At 46.7% G+C, this 15,951-nt stretch overlaps 1 protein-coding gene across 2 annotated transcripts in view; it reads left to right on the forward strand.

Moving 5' to 3' along the window:
* OIP5 (Opa interacting protein 5) overlaps nucleotides 1-15,266 on the forward strand; it is a 110,697-nt gene extending 95,431 nt beyond the window's left edge. For both annotated transcript variants that reach the window (XM_085628079.1, XM_085628080.1), the window contains exon 6: nucleotides 14,819-15,266. In XM_085628079.1, coding sequence (XP_085484205.1) covers nucleotides 14,819-14,844 — 26 coding nt within the window. In that variant the 3' untranslated portion in view covers nucleotides 14,845-15,266. The remainder of the gene's footprint in view (nucleotides 1-14,818) is intronic.
* Nucleotides 15,267-15,951: the final 685 nt, after the last annotated feature.

Raw genomic sequence — 15,951 nt, forward strand, 5'->3', positions numbered from 1 at the left:
TATATCGGGGACCACAGGAAATTGTGGCACAATGCACTTGTTTAGTTCCCGCAAATCAATAACCAATCGGTATACTGGCGGAGCAGTAGGGTCAGTTCGTTTAAGAATCGGAATTATCGGTGAATTACATACATTGGAGTCTGTTTCTACAACTACTCCTTGGGCAATTAACTCATCAATGATTTTCAGCAAAGCCACTACAGCATCTTGCGGTAACTTGTATTGTCGTATTCGTGGTAATACCACTCCTGCCTTGAGTGTAACTCGGTATGGTGTAATGTTCATGCAACCAACATCAGTAGGGCCTTGTGCCCATAGATGTGCTGGTAAAGTCTGTAGTCGGGGATCCATGTCTCTAGACACATAGTGACCTTTAAAATCACGTAAAAACAACCTTATTCCTTCCGGAGAACAACATATTATGGCTCCTAGGGCTTTCAGAGTTTTAATTCCTAACAAATTTTCTGGGCATGATTTAGTAAGCAATAAATCTGTAGTTCGTGTCAGAGGTCCTATCGTAAGTGGAAGAGGCTGTGATACTTCGTTAACAATAGGTTTTCCTGAAAAACCAAGGGAAACATTTTGAGAGCCTGAGAGGGGTGCCCCTGGAACTTCACTACGTTTTATAGTTGTACGACTTGCCCCTGTATCGAGTAAGAATTTTCTATCTTGACCTAATAATTCACTATGTACATAAGGTCCTTCTTGATCTACAGGAATCTCGATAAGCGGTAAGTCAACTTCCCTCTCTAGGCTGGTTCATGCGTAACGCTGATACTCAGGATATTCATACTGTGCAGTCTGATACATTTGTCGTGTGGTGGTTTGTGTGGCAGTAACAGGCAACGGTGGTGCAGCTGGCACAAACTGTATTGGCTGTTGTGCGGCTGGCATGGCCTGGGAATGTGGCATAGCTCCTTGTTCATTCTGATCTTGTCTGAGTGGCCGTGATCTTTCTTGTGTTTTACCTATGGCGATATTGTGTTTTAAAACTGGACAATCGTGTACGTAATGACCTGGCTTTTTGCAATAATTGCATGTCCCTTTTACCGGTCCTGCTGAATCGGACTGTGTCATACCCTTTTTATGTCCTTCAGCCGGTACTGTCTGAGACACTAGCATTTTCATTTTTGTATCTTTCATACGTCTTTGTTCGTGTTCTTGTTCATCTCTAATTCTATTGTGATGATACTGTAACATTTGTAGCATTTGTGACGGAGTGTTACTTTGCCAGGTACTCTCGAATTTCAATATTCTATTCTTTACTGGAGGTAATGCATTTTCTACTAATTTTGTCACAAATAAATGTGGATACGACTCACTACTTGTTTTTATACCACTATTTATTCCAAAACATTTTTCAAATCGGGCATAGTAGTCACTTGTGTCTTCATCATGCTTTTGTTTACAGGCCGTGATTGCACCCCAATCTTCCTTTTTCGTAGTTAACAAACGTGGCAGTACTTGTACTAGTAAACCTGGTAATGCTTTGACTTTATCCCCGAGCCCTGAACCTGCAGCTCGGGCCTTTTCTTCCGTTTCTAATGCTGTCCAATCTATCTTTTGGTCTCCCACTTCCCACTCTTTTTCTTTCAGTTTTTCATAAATACCAGCAGGTAAGAGCACCTTTAATATCGTCATAATATCAGGATAGGTATACTCTCCCATCAGCAACATGTCCTTAATTTCTCGGTGGAAACCCGCTGGGTCTTTGTCATGACTTGGTACTACTTTCTTCATTTCTAACAATTCAATTTTTGATATGGGTGTGTATACAAATACACGGTGAAACTCATTGTCTTCGCCTTTTATTGGGTGCACTTCTCGTAAGGGATTTTGTCTATCCATATAATACGGCGTTCTTTCTCTGCGGGGCAGCGGGAAAGAATCCGGATTTACAAAAAGGACATACTGTTTACGTGATACTAATATTTCTTTAATCAACTTGTTACTAGAACCTCTCCATCTGTTCGTGAGTAGTTCCGTTAATATATCAGGTAAAGGACCAGGGTCAGCATGTTGGCTCTTATATAATATAAGGAGTTGCTGAATCATATAGATTCCAGCTAAACGTTGTTCATCTGCACTAAGGTTAAAAAACGTGTGTGCTACGGTCTCATCACCGTATTTTTCAGGACTGTCAATCCAGTGAACGGCTGATCTGGCCAATTCTTGCTCATCCATGGAATCGAGGAGGTGGTAACCCCTTCGTTCTCGTAGTAGTTTATCTGCGGCTTGGAACAGATGTTCAGGAGACTTTAAATTTATTACAGGCGTCGGATACGTTCTGCTATTATTTGGACATACAGAGTGTATGGGATCAGAAAAACATCTAGTATTATCACAGGATCTTCCTCTGCCTACGTATGCTATGGTTTCTGACTGTCTTGCGGAATTCCCTGATTCGGAGACTTCATCTTGCTCGAACTCGTCTATTTCCAATCTTTCTTCGTGAATGCGTTCTATTTCTCTACGGATTTTTCGGCACATGGCTATTATACAGTTTTTCTTATCGTGTCTCCCTTCTGATATATTCTGGCTCCATCTTGTAAGAATAAGCATTGTATTCGGGTCTACCCCCGGACGGTCTTGATTTCTGATCACACAGTTTATGAGGAAACGTAACAGTTCCCCCTGTATCTCTACTTTCTGGAATTCCATAGCTCTGTTAATACATTCTGGGTCTCGCCCTGTTTGGACAAAATGATATATGTTATCTAGATGCGTAGTCATTCCTGGTAACCTCGCTAAATACTCTGCGGCTCGTCTGATACGTAATGATGCCAGGACCATTTCGTCCTCTTTACCGACCACCGGGTCATATCTACAATCTATAAGGAGTTCCTTAAGCGTACGTTCACTTACGAATTTGGGTGTACGTGAATGCGCTGATTCTTGAAAAATAAGTTTATTTATTCTAGGTGGCGTAAAAGTATTGCTTGCACCTCCCGTGGCCCCTTCAGGGGCGTCGGGTGTGAATGGATTCGTCGAACGTGACACAGCAACTATAGGTGTCGATACCACTGTAGAATCGATTGCGGGGACAGATGCGGAAACAGACGTGCTTGCCGGAGCTCGCGTCGGGACTTGCTGTTGCACGGGGACAGATACCTGATCCTGACGTTGAACCCCTCCGCCAGACGGTCTATGTGGTGTGGGGTTAGCATACTCGGGAGCTGCGTCATCTAGATATGAGGAAAGAAAAACATCTTCTGCGGTTCTGGGATGCCCTTTTGGATGTACCTTAATTGGAAATAATGGGGGTGGCAAGTCTTTTGGCATCTCTGGAACAGCCTTAGGTAGTCCTTCGGCTAGGAGGGGATACATACCACTCATAAGAGCGTTTCTTTGTCTATCTACTTGTTCTGATTTTACTCGGATACCTTCCTCAATTAATATATTTTCTTGAACTTCCTTTGAACTCTCTTTACTCCTCTCTTCCTGTCTACGTGCTTTTTCTGTACGTCTATGAGATTCTTTACGCCATAACTCAACAGCGTCTTTCTGTGACTGTCTGACTTTTCTTTTCCATAACTCTTCCTCCACTTTCATGATGCACTCTGCATCCCAGGTTCCCGCTGCGGGCCACCTTTGACTTTCCGGCAATCCCTTGGTATAATCTACCCATAGATCAAGAAACAATATGGCATCTAAGCCATGCTTATGATACATAAAATGCCCTGGGGTGTCCCTAGGAGGAATAGGAACTGCTTCTTCAAGCACCCCTTTTCTAGTAGTAATCTGTCTTAACTTCGAGAAGAGCGGCATCTCGACAACTGATCTGATACTTACTCTTGAATTCACTTAATACGGAAAACACAATAATGAACGGTGAACAATGAACAATCATTCATACCACAATATGCAAGACATTTGAACACTTTAAACATTTAACATTAAACATTTTAACCTTTAAAAATGACCAACAATGATGACAGTCTGCATAACTAATCACCAAGCAGAATTCTTGACAATAACTAGATACTTCGGAATACTTGATATACTGCTAAACAGTACATATACACTGCTAAACAGTGCAGACCGGATTTGTGTACCCAAATCCGTCTTGACCGGCACAACCTATGTGCTGTCAACACGCCTCCCCGGCGATGGTACTCACCGAGTAGCTCCTTGAAACGGAAGGCCTCAGAGAATGGACGGGACTCGATGACTGCGGACAGCGGACCCTCTGGACATCGGGATTTCGAAAACCTGGTGGGCCTCTGTATACCTCGGATCTTGCTCTCTCAGCTCGGCTCTGGTCGGGATACTTCGCACTTCTCACCGCCTCGTCTGGGTTGATCGCAGCCTCAGTCGCCCCCGCTTGACCGGAGGGAGCTTACAGGAAATCCTGCTGGTACGCGTTTATGGTCCGTCCAGCTGTGGCAGGAGACCGGGCCTGCAACGCACCGCCGGCGCGTGAGATGAGAAAGTGTCCCTGTTCGGGCGCCATTATGTGGTAAATATTCTTTTTTTACCTTGACTGAATTTCAGACAGAATCTAAATTAAAGTAAAATAGCTCAGAATAACAAGAGGCAGAATCCGTGGTATAAGAGATTTTCTGAATGGGCTTTATTCCAAAATGGCCGACTCGAGTGGCGGCCTTCAGGTTCCGTCACCACGAGGGTTCAGGAAGTGAAGTACAATACTTTATTGACAAGAAGTAACTTTTATAGTTCATACATTACAATGAAATGAATGCAAAAGGCGTAACAATTGATAAGAGAAATGACATATTGGTACGTAATCGAAACTAGGCGTAATAAGGAGCAGAAAGAAACATGATTGGCTCTGATTATCATGCATAGGTGGATCTATAAGATAATACTTAACTTAGATGCGCGCGCAACAGCATGACGTGTGATTGACGTGCAACTAGGGGGTGAAGGGGACTTGACATTTAGCTCTACATGTGGAGACGAGAAGTCTGGGGGGTCAAGTCAACCTAATCCCAAATCATATCTAACATCCTATGTTTAGAGAACTATGTTATCCACAAGAAAAGACTCTCGGACAGAATCTATTCTATACTGACTGTGTGTGCGTGTACAAGCGTCTAAGTGTCTATATGAGATGCGAGGGGCAGAAAACTTTCCATGGCAACAGGGCTATGAATTACTTGCAGGAGGACGGAAAGGCCGAGTCCTTTGCTTGTGAGCTTAGAGGAAATGTTTACCTAAATCACTGAACAGGAATGCATCGGCTGAAGAGCAAAGTAGCTAATTCGAAGGTGAAATACAGCTTCTTGGCAGGCAGGCAAAAACTGGCCGAGGCAGGCACCGTTAGCTGCACAGGGAGTAGGACAAAGTTCATGGATACAGATGCGAGCTCAAGCTGAAGCTGTCAGAGACAGAGAGCAGGGGAGGCTTTAAGGACAGGATCGGGCCTACTTGCCTGAACTGTAAAAATGGAGTAACTTAGCCATATAAAGTCGGTGGCCTTTCATACTTAGGAATCGAATATCCAGCCCATTGATGGCGGATCTGACAGAGAACATGTTGACGGTGGACGCACATATGTTTGCGTTTTGGAAACTGGAACTGGAGGGAACATACATGTACTTGTGACATGCACATAGAACCGTTGGGGTCCAAGATAGGGGACATAACTGACCAGGAAAATCCACATTTCCACAACTGGTGTATGCTTACTATGTCTTTCAGAATGTTGATTGGTTGTGGTATATATTTTCTAAGGAAAATATGCATTTCAGTTGAGAGAGGCTGCAGAGCCGAAACGCATTGTCCTTGACACCATGTCAATAAATATTTCTACACCACGAGGAGTGCCTTAGATTTATTTGATCTTGGCTTGACATATTACAGGTTCCACAAATATGTGGATGGGCACCGGCGCGTAAGGTGGTTGTGATTGGTGGTTTCTTGAGGACAAAGGAAATTGACATATAATCATCTTTTTTTTCAAATATATACACACACAGGTTTCTCCGTAAATCCAAGCATATGAAGTTAATACTGGCCTAGAGTAGTTTTACCTAAAGCATTAAGCTCTTTGTATTTCCAATGTCTTGTTACTTGCGGAGCATAGTCAGTAATCCTTGATGTAAGACCCAATTTATGCATTTTGGAAAGCTGTTTAACACTCTAAACTGTTCTTTGACCGCATTAAGTTACAGCAGTTTCTATATTACAGATAGCTGGACGTCAGTTAATTATAAGCTGGGTGAACACCTAAAACTATCTGATTAAATGTATAAATTCCCTGAATACAGTTAATGCTCTTTGTAGATTTGAGAGGAAATATGGAGGTTGGAACCTTGGCTCAATCATGAAGGCTCCACCTATTATCTGTGGTGCAGTGACATTGTTGCACATGATAAGAATTCACCAGATGAGCTGAAAATATGTTCTGCAATGTTTTTTCTGTCATCCATTTAATAACATGCCAGTCGGGGTTATGAGAGCTAATCTCAAACTGTGTTCATTATATTGTCTTTCTCCTGTTCGAGCACGAATGTACATAATCCATAGAGCACCTATGAACACTTAACCACAATTAATCTTAAATGGATGAAGTGAATCAAACAAAATTGATTATCACACATTCTGCATAAAGAATAAATGATTGTTTGCCTAGGCACTTTCTATAAACCCTTTTACAACTGTTTACCTACTTAAATTTAAAATGAAAGCTCAGGCAATTTGCTTAGCAAAAACGTCAGATGACAATGTCATTACACTACAGCTCTTCTATAGACAATTTGATGATTTCAGAGCAATTGTTGGCTTGCCAGCTCATCAGACCATCCCCCGCGGACACCCAACCCACATGTGGTTTTCTTGATTAGTTTTTAGGTCTCGCCTAGCGAAAATACCGCATGCGTGGCTCTTGCGAGTACCTTTTGGAATCAATTCTGCCGAGGGCTTGCATGCACGCGTCTGCATGGGCAAACATGGTTGCTCTTGCCATTTGTCCATAGCAAACAGCATGCGTGTGTCCGTAGTCCGTAGGGACTGTGGACAGCCCGACGCCATTTTGCATTTTGGTCTCCTAGCAACGAAAATGCTGTTTCCTGTACGGCGTGGAAGGTGTCCTAGCAACGAAAATGGTCGTTATTTATTTATTCTTATCCGGCACATTTCTTAAAAATGCCGCTTACACGGAGTTTGTATTTTATTTTGTTGAAACGCGCGCCGTGTAACTTGGTGCGCATTTATGTGTGTGTTTTTGTTGTTAAAAAGGCTGCTTTCAGTACGCAGCATGCTGGGGTTTGAAGAGTTTGGAAGTACGCAGCTTGCCGCATTTTGGTGTTATAGCAATGGGAATGCCGTTTCCTGTATGGAGCTTGTCGTAGTTTGATGACTTAGTATTTATTTTGTTGAAATGCGCGCTGTGTAACTTGGCATTGGCATACTACTCACTCTCTACCCCTCTACTACTCTACCCCCCCACCCCTCTACTACCCCACTGCCCTACTACCCCTCTACTGCCCCTCTACCCCACCCCTCTACTACTCCTCTACCCTACTATCCTACTACCCCACTACCCTATTACGCTACTACCCCTCTACTCCATTACGCCGCTACTCCTCTACTATCCCTCTACTACCTCACTACCCCACTATCCCTCTACTACCCCACTATCCCTCTACTACCCCACTATCCCTCTACTACCCCAATACTCCACTACTACCCCACTCTACCCCCACTCTACCCCCCTACTACCCCTCTACGCGCACTCTTATGCACATATACATAAATATACACATATGCATTTATATATGTATATGTATATACATACATATATACATCTGCATATCTATATAAATGCATGCATACATATACATATGCATGTTATGTATATGAAAGTTTGAAAAACACTAATAAAAGCAAAGCTAAAAAGCAACCTAATTACAAACAGAATTGCTTTAACTTAAACGAGGGCGAGACCTATTGCATTTTCAATGCTTGTTTTTATTTACATTTTCATGGGCAACCTGGTACTCCCGCCATACCAGTGCTAAGGGTCCTGATGTATCATGGGTGTGAAGCTTAAGCGCCATTACCATGTTGGCCGTGGCACAGATTATTATTAGCATTATTATTATTTTTTATTTAACAACCTATTTTATTGATTTTCCATACTACCAGATGGGCCAAGCCCGGCAAGCGACATACATTTGAATGGCATATTGCAGAGACTCTAGGTACTAAATATTACCTACCCTTGAGGTCTGTGGAACATCAGACCGGAAAATCACCCCCCCCCCCCCCCCCCCCCCCCATGCACCATACATACCATAAAAAACATGATCTAGACACATCGAATGAGGTTCCGTTTACATCTGTGTAACTCTATTACATTGAACTGGCAAGTCATTCATCACTAGCCGTTTAATAGGGTCTCTGTTGACAGGCTGTGTTATTAAGGACAAGTCGATACCTCTGTACTTCGCCCACCTTGCCCAGACCTTCCCATGCTTCTGCGGACAGCCCCTTGCCTGAAACACCTCAATCTCTGCTGACATGCACCCATCCATAGTGGGGATGTAGCCTTCCAGCGCTGCGCTATGTCTCGCTTAGCCAATGTGAGGCCCAAGAACAGAAGGTGTCTTTTATATCTATTACCCCCAGTGTCTTCTGTGCTGTGTAGGAGTGTCAATCTAGGGTCTGCTGGAATGTCCCATGCCAGTACCCGCCCCATGCAAGACCAAACGCCCGACCAGAAGTGCTGCAGTGCCCCACAACTCCACACCGTATGAAGGAACGACCCTTTGTCTGAGCCACATCGGAGACATGTGGGGGACTGAATAGCCCCCATCTTCCAGAGGCGGAGCTGTGTGTAATATATTCTGTGGAGATATTTAAATTGGATCCGCCTGTATCTAGTGGAAACAGCGTAGTACCTGGGGCTAGCCAGCGCCTCGGCCCAATCGTCATCCGTCAGGGCGAGCAAGTCTGCCTCCCACGCCGCCCGGGTCAGATGTATAGTGGTTTTTGAGTGTGTAGTGAGGGTTTGATAGATTTGCTGGATTTTGTGGGCCCCTAGATCTCCCATGAACAACCAACCCTCCAACGGGTGAAACTCTGGTGGTGACGTGAGATGCCGTTTCAGGGGGGACAGTGCGTGATGGAGCTGTAAGTGCCTATGGAACTGTCTTGTGAAGGTCGAAATCCGCCTGCAGCCTCTGGAAGGACTTAAGCGAGGACCCCTGCATGATGTCTCCAAGAGTGGAGATCCCAATATCATCCCATCTTCGAAACCCCACTAATGTCGAGACTGGCCGGAGGTGTGATTCCTGCTAGAGGGGAGTAGCGCCGGTCAACATACCCCACCAACCATAGACCGGACCAACCGCCTCCATATCTGGATAACTGTCCAGTAGGCCGGGGTAAACACCTCCAAGGTTGAGCAGCTGTATAAGAGATGGAGCAGCGGAGTATCCACCATAAAGAGCCTTTCCACAGCATAGGCCGGGTCTGCCTGAGAGCCATACCACCATTCATTGATCAGCAGGAGGTGCGAAGCCCAGTAATAGGCCCTAATGTCGGCCGCCGTGATGCCACTACAGTACGTAGACTGAATGCACGCTGCAAGCGCCACCCGGACCACACCCCCCTGCCAGAGGAACTTATTCAGGAGTGCATTCGTTTGGAGAAACCACGATGGGGGGATAGGATACGGATAATTCTGCAGCCGATGGAGCAGGCGTGGCAGAGACACCATTTTGAAAATGGCAGACCTGCCGTATAGCGAAAGGGGTAAGTGGGGCCATATCGTTGTTTCATCACGGACGGCAGGAAGTAGCAGAGCTATATTGCGTCACCAAGCTTCGTTAGGACACCGCGTGATGTATACCCCGAGGTACTTAAGCCCGCGTCTGCAACGATCAGTTGCGAGGCTCAAGTCGGACTCCTCTGCTCGCCGCAAATGGGGAACAGGATAGATTTGGGCGGGTTAGCGCATTGCCCGGAAGTTTCCCTGAAAATCTGCAGGATTTGGAGCACATGAAGCCCAGAGGCCCAACGGTCAGAAATGAAGAACAGGGTGTCATCAGCATAAAGCGCGATCCTATCCGAGCACTCTAGCGACCAGTCCAGTACACGAAAGACTGAGTCCAGACGCACCCATGCGGCTAATGGCTCGATCGCTAAGGCGAACAAGAGAGGGGAAAGGGGGCACCCCTGTCTTGTGCCCCTGCGAATAGGGAAGGGAGCCGAGCAGCATCCGGCCGCACGAACCGAGGCGGTGAGGTCTGTATATAATAGTTTCACATAGGCCCTAAAGCGAGCCCCAGGTTGACAACTTCTAAGAGCTTAAAAAGGTAAGTCCAGCTCAGCGAGTCTAACCCCTTATCTATGTCTGCCAACAAGACCGCCGCAAGGTGACCCAGACGATGGGCCCCCGACACGGCGTTGTGAGCCTGTCTGATATTGTCTGGTGGAGCGTTGTGGCATGAAACTGGACAGATCTGGATGTACTAGATCCTGAATACATGTGTAGAGGTGGTCGACCAGGTCCTTCCCCAGCAATTTAGGCTCAAAATTCAGCAAGGAGATGGGGCGATACAAACCCGGATCTTCAGGAGGGCGGCCTGGTTTGAGGAAGACTACAATTTCGCCGTGTCTCCAATCTGGAGGCAGAATGCACTGCTCTAAGGCCTCGTGCAGCGCCTCAAGCAGATGAGGTCTGAGAATCCCCATATATGGGCGAAGGAAGTCGGACAGGAACCCGTTTGGGCACGGTGCTCATCCCGGGTGGGTATTAGATAACGTTGTCCGCAGTTCATCTAGGGAAATGGGTTTGTCCAGGGCGTCGCGTTGCTCATCAGAACGGTGACGAGGAGGGATATCCGTGAAGAAGTAGTCTATAAGGGATTCGGCAATTACCTCGCGCTCCTCATATAATGGCGCGTAGAAATTGGCAAAGGCCTGAACCACGGCCTCTGGGGAAGCGCACATGTCGCCGTCCGGGGACCTCAATAGGGGAACCTGCGTCACGACGTTCTGGCCTGGCAAAGCCTGTGGAGCATCTGGCTGGACTTCTCGCCCCATTGATAGATTCTATATTGGGTTGCCAACCAGGCCTCTTTAGTGCGATCTGTATGCAGCTGATGGAGCTGCTGCTGAACATGCAGCAGATTCCGACGGGCGCTGGAGTCAGAACCCTCCACAATCTGGGATTGCAGTTGGACCTGCCGATCCTCCAGTTCCCTCACCTGTGCCAAGCGCCGCTGCTTCTCCACTGAGCGATAGCTTATGTCCGCACCTCTGATTGTGGGCTTGAAAGCCTCCCATAGGGTGACCGGGGACGGGGAAGTTCCGACATTGAAGCTAAGATAGTCGGCAATTGCCTGATGAAGCATCTCCTGATACTCGGCACCACGGAGCAACCTTGGAGACATGTGCCTCCAATAGGGAGCTCAACGGGTCTATAGGCGCAGCTTGAGTTGGATCGGCGAATGATCGTCGAGACCCCGGGGCATAATGGATGTGTGTGTCACTTTATGTATATAGCTGTGTGGGAGGAACAGGTAGTCCAGGCGTGAAAGAGTGGGGTGAACCGACGATGCATATGTGAATCCGGCCTCCTAGGGGTGAAAGGCCCGCCAAGAGTCTGCCCAGCCCAGTGTATGTGCCAGTATGTTCAGTTTGGATCTAGAAGGGGGTACATCTGGCGGCCTAGACCACCACCTATTCAGGGGATTCCTGATGTAATTCCAGTCACCACCCAGTATCATCAGACCACCCGGGAGATCTCCCCATAGCTGTTAGTTTGTCTATGAATGTCTGGCCTAACGGAGAAGGGGCATAGACACTCCCAATTGTGATCTGTTTACCGGCTATAGTGCCAGAGAGAACTGTAAAGCAGCCACCCGGATCTGACCAGTGCTGTGTAACGTGGAGCTGCATTCTGCGGTGGATAAGAACTGCTGTGCCACGCGCCCCCTCGTGAAGCCAGAGTGGTACACCGTGGCGAACCCATATCAGGAGAGGCAAGGGGCTTTAGTGCACAGAAGATGCGTCTCTTGTACAAGCAGGATGTCCGCCGAGTAACGCTTCGCTAAATGAAGCACCGCCCCCCGTTTTACCTTGTTCAGCAAACCCTGTACATTCCAGGCAAGAATGTTGAGTTCCCCCAACGGAGAATTACCTGCGGTGTGGGCCGTTCCTAGTCCTCAAAATGGATACTGACGAACGATGTGAGTGACGGAGCATGGAATTGTATGCATGGTGCGTAAAACCTAGAACTAACAACAAATGGTCCCACAAGACTCCCCCCCCCCCCCCCCCCCCCCACCCCCATACTTCCAAAAACAAGGAGTATCTGTCGCTGTGGAATCCTGTCCCAGGCCCCAAACATGATGACCCAAGTGGTTCCTCCAATGGATCCCCCCCCCCACCCAAAATCACCCTAAACATTCAGGGCGTACTATGTCCGACAACTTCCAGGGCTGGTGATAGAGATCCCAACCCACAGGATCTGGAGTGACCCAACCTAGAGCCACCCCCAGCAACCTCGCCCAGCCAGTGAAGAAGAACAGGATAAGATATGTCTTTGCGCCCAAAGCTTCCTCAGTGCCCGCCTGGCTCTGGGCTCGCCAATTGGAGTGGGATCTATGGCGCCTCTGAGCCGTGTCTCTATCTTGGCGACTGCTCCGGTGTGAGCCCTGGGACGGGTCTGAGTCCATATGGAGGAGCGAGTGAGGCTTGAGGTTACGTTTCTCATCTGTCCACGCGAAGATCTCTGGGGTGTCAAAGAAGAATGTCTTGACATTGTAGATCACCTTCATCCAGGCGGAGAACAGCAGAACGTAGAATAAGTTCAACTCATACAGCCGTCGTTTGGCTGCCACGAAGGACTGGCGCTGCTGCTGGACCTGCCTGGTATAGTCGGGGAAGACCATGAAGGGGTGAGACTCAAGTCATTTTGTCTCTATGGAGCCAGGCATGCCGCAGAATGGCATCCCAATCAGCATAGTTGAGGAGCCGGGCGATCACTGGCCTCGGACGCTCCCCAGGCGGCGGCTTCTTGGTCAGAACGCGGTGGGCCCTCTCGATCACAAAGCATGAAGACACGGCCTCGGGTGGCAGCAACGCCTTAAGCCAACCCGAAAGGAAGTTATCCATCGACGTCCCCTCTCAGCCCTCCGGAAAACCCACCAGGCGGATATTGTTGTGGCGGGCCCTACCCTCCGCGTCTTTGACCCGCGACGTCTGCTCCCGTGAGACCATGGCAAGTTGATCAACTTTCTTCTGGAGGGTGGACAAAGTGTCTTCCACAGTGGAGCCACCTGTGATTCGGTCCACCACCTTTCGAAGATCCTGGCGGAGAAACGACACTTCGGAGCCAACAGCCCCGATCTGGGCCTCGAGAGCGGTCCACGACCGGTTAATCGCCGCCAGCAGCGTCGCCGTGTCGGAGGACAGGCCCTCCGCAACCTCCTTACCTGCGGGGGTAGTGGTGTAGTGGTCCATGTTGTTCTGTTTGGGAGCCGCTGCACCATGCTTGTCTTTGCCCATGGTGGCTGGAGGAGCAGACCGAAGGGCCCGCAACGGGTCGGCCCCCACAGAGGGTAAGGACGACGGGGGAGGCAGCTGGAGAACGGCGGGCCGCAATCGGCGGTGAGAGTCTCTCCACCCCAGGTCCAATCTCGGGGTACTGCCCTGGAGTCTCCAGCCCCCGGTGAGTGCTCCAGGTCCCCTGACTTACCTCCGCGTGGTCGCTCTCTCAATAGTGGTATCTGCAGCCCCAGTCAGGGCGATCAGTCCCAAGTGGTATGTGGAGACGCGTCCGCCAAGTTCGGCTCCAAAGCCACGCCGCACAGATTTTTTTTATTTTTTATTTATTTATTTTTTACATTTTGGCCCGGGGGGTGGGGGGCGGCATAGGGGTGGTGGTTCCTCTGGGTCCCCACTGCACACAGCAAGCAGTCATATTGACTCCTTGTATTCTGTTTAACATTTCTAAGACACGAGGATTGAGTCCAGAAATGGCAGTTGCTACATTTCTCTGGGTTGCGTTAATGCAAGACTTTCCTGGGATCAACTGCTCAGATATATGTAACTTTTTTTTAATCCCTTCATGACCACCTTGAGCACCTCTTTAAACACGAATTTCTCAAACGGCTGAACGGATTTACACCAAATCACAAACACCCGCCTTCTGTGTAAAGCTCAACATTTTACCAGATTTGGTGCAATTCCATTTAGCTATTTCTTTTTTTTCTGTATCGGAGGGCAAAATATCTCAGGGGAATTAACATAGAAAATAATCATTGACCTCCCTTTTTCTTGGCCCCCCGCTTGACAGGAAGGGCTGTAGTAAATTAACTTTTTTATGCATTCGTCAAGTGGCGCAAAAGCGACTAGCACAGCAAAAACGCCCTTCCTATAGAAACTGACTTATTTAGAACTACACAGTGGAGACTGCCACTGTGTAATATTCAAATCTGATTCAATCTGGAGTCAGTTTAATCTTCAAAGCCTTCAGGTATGGTACAAGGTCCCAATTTGCGTGTTTCCCTTTTTACCAATGCATGCTTTGCCAAAGATAAGCTGCACTGCAAATGAAACAAAGTAGGTTTATTAACACGTTTATATAAGGGACTTAGTTTATGAATTTACCTTTTTGGTATGATACCCCCACAGCAGCAGTAGGTAGATTGATCTCACTTGAAAAACTAATAGGAAAATAAGAGTGGCTCTCCTGATGAAATAAGTTAAATCCCTTGCTGTGCTATATCGTCAGTGTTCTAGCTAGTGGGGTATAATTCTATTTTTTGCACATTACTGTTTCATATGCATTATATTAACATGGTTTAACTCTATTGTAATGTTTTTCTTCTTTTACTAGGAGACATGACCCATGTTGAAAAATAAAGGCAACAGAGACTTCTTTGGCTAGACCCACGAATTAAGCATTCCTCTGCTTTTGTATATCTGGAATGCCTGTGCTTCTTTCTATGTCATTTTTCTATCATGAGTTTAGCATGGGTTGCCTTTCCGGTGGTGCTATGCATTGATTTGCTGTTATTTATGCTTGAGTGACTGTCCCAACTGAAGAAGCTTTTGATCTCCATTCTGTCACTTGTTCAACATAGACATGTGTAACCAGTCATCCATTTAACACATTATCATGAAACTGAAAAATCCTGAGATTCCATTTAATGCTTGGTCTTGTGTAATTTATTAATGGGTTTGTGTATATTTTATGTGTATTGTATGTATCCTGGTTCCATTATCTGGTTACAATGGGACTCAGACTTTGTTTGTGTTTTTCTATTAAATCCATTGAAAACATGTGGAAGTGTGGGTGTCCTCTATCGCATCGTGCCAAATGCAGCCAGTCTGCACTATGTATGCCTCCCGTTTACTTACTATCTGGCCATCCTATGTGCAGTGCAAACCAGAGTTTGAATATAAAATTCTACTGCATGCCTATCCCTGTCCCCAGACGAGTGGGAGATTCAGGCCTCAGTCAGATGACTGCATTTCTTATATATTTGCTGTTTTGTGATTGGTTTGAAGCCATACGGCTTGTCCTGGTTCTCTGAAGCTAACCTTCACTGTTTGCAGAGCCATGGGCCTGAGCACCCCTGACCTTGCTGCAAGCGGTCTCACTGACTTTACTTATGGATTGATTCCTGAGAACTTGATAACTGGAATTTTCGGAGCACCACAACAATAAATAACTAGCTGGGGACATAGCAGCAGAGGAAGACCAACAACAAACAATTGCTACACAGATAAGACAATGTGGAAGACATAAACAAGAATGTTTACTTAAAGAGTAAATATTAGCAAGGAACCACAATAAGGTTCTGTGAGAAATTGGGTTCTCTCTCTCAGGGTATTCTCCCTGACAATCCGAAGGACTGAATAGTCACGGTCACATACAGGGATCCTGGAGCACTTATTTAAAATATATCTTCTGAAGAGTAGATATACACGTTACTTAAGAAAGGTCATATTTTAACATATAATTTT

The sequence above is a fragment of the Triturus cristatus genome, chromosome 9, assembly GCF_964204655.1.
Source record: "Triturus cristatus chromosome 9, aTriCri1.1, whole genome shotgun sequence".
In the NCBI taxonomy this organism is placed as follows: domain Eukaryota; kingdom Metazoa; phylum Chordata; class Amphibia; order Caudata; family Salamandridae; genus Triturus; species Triturus cristatus.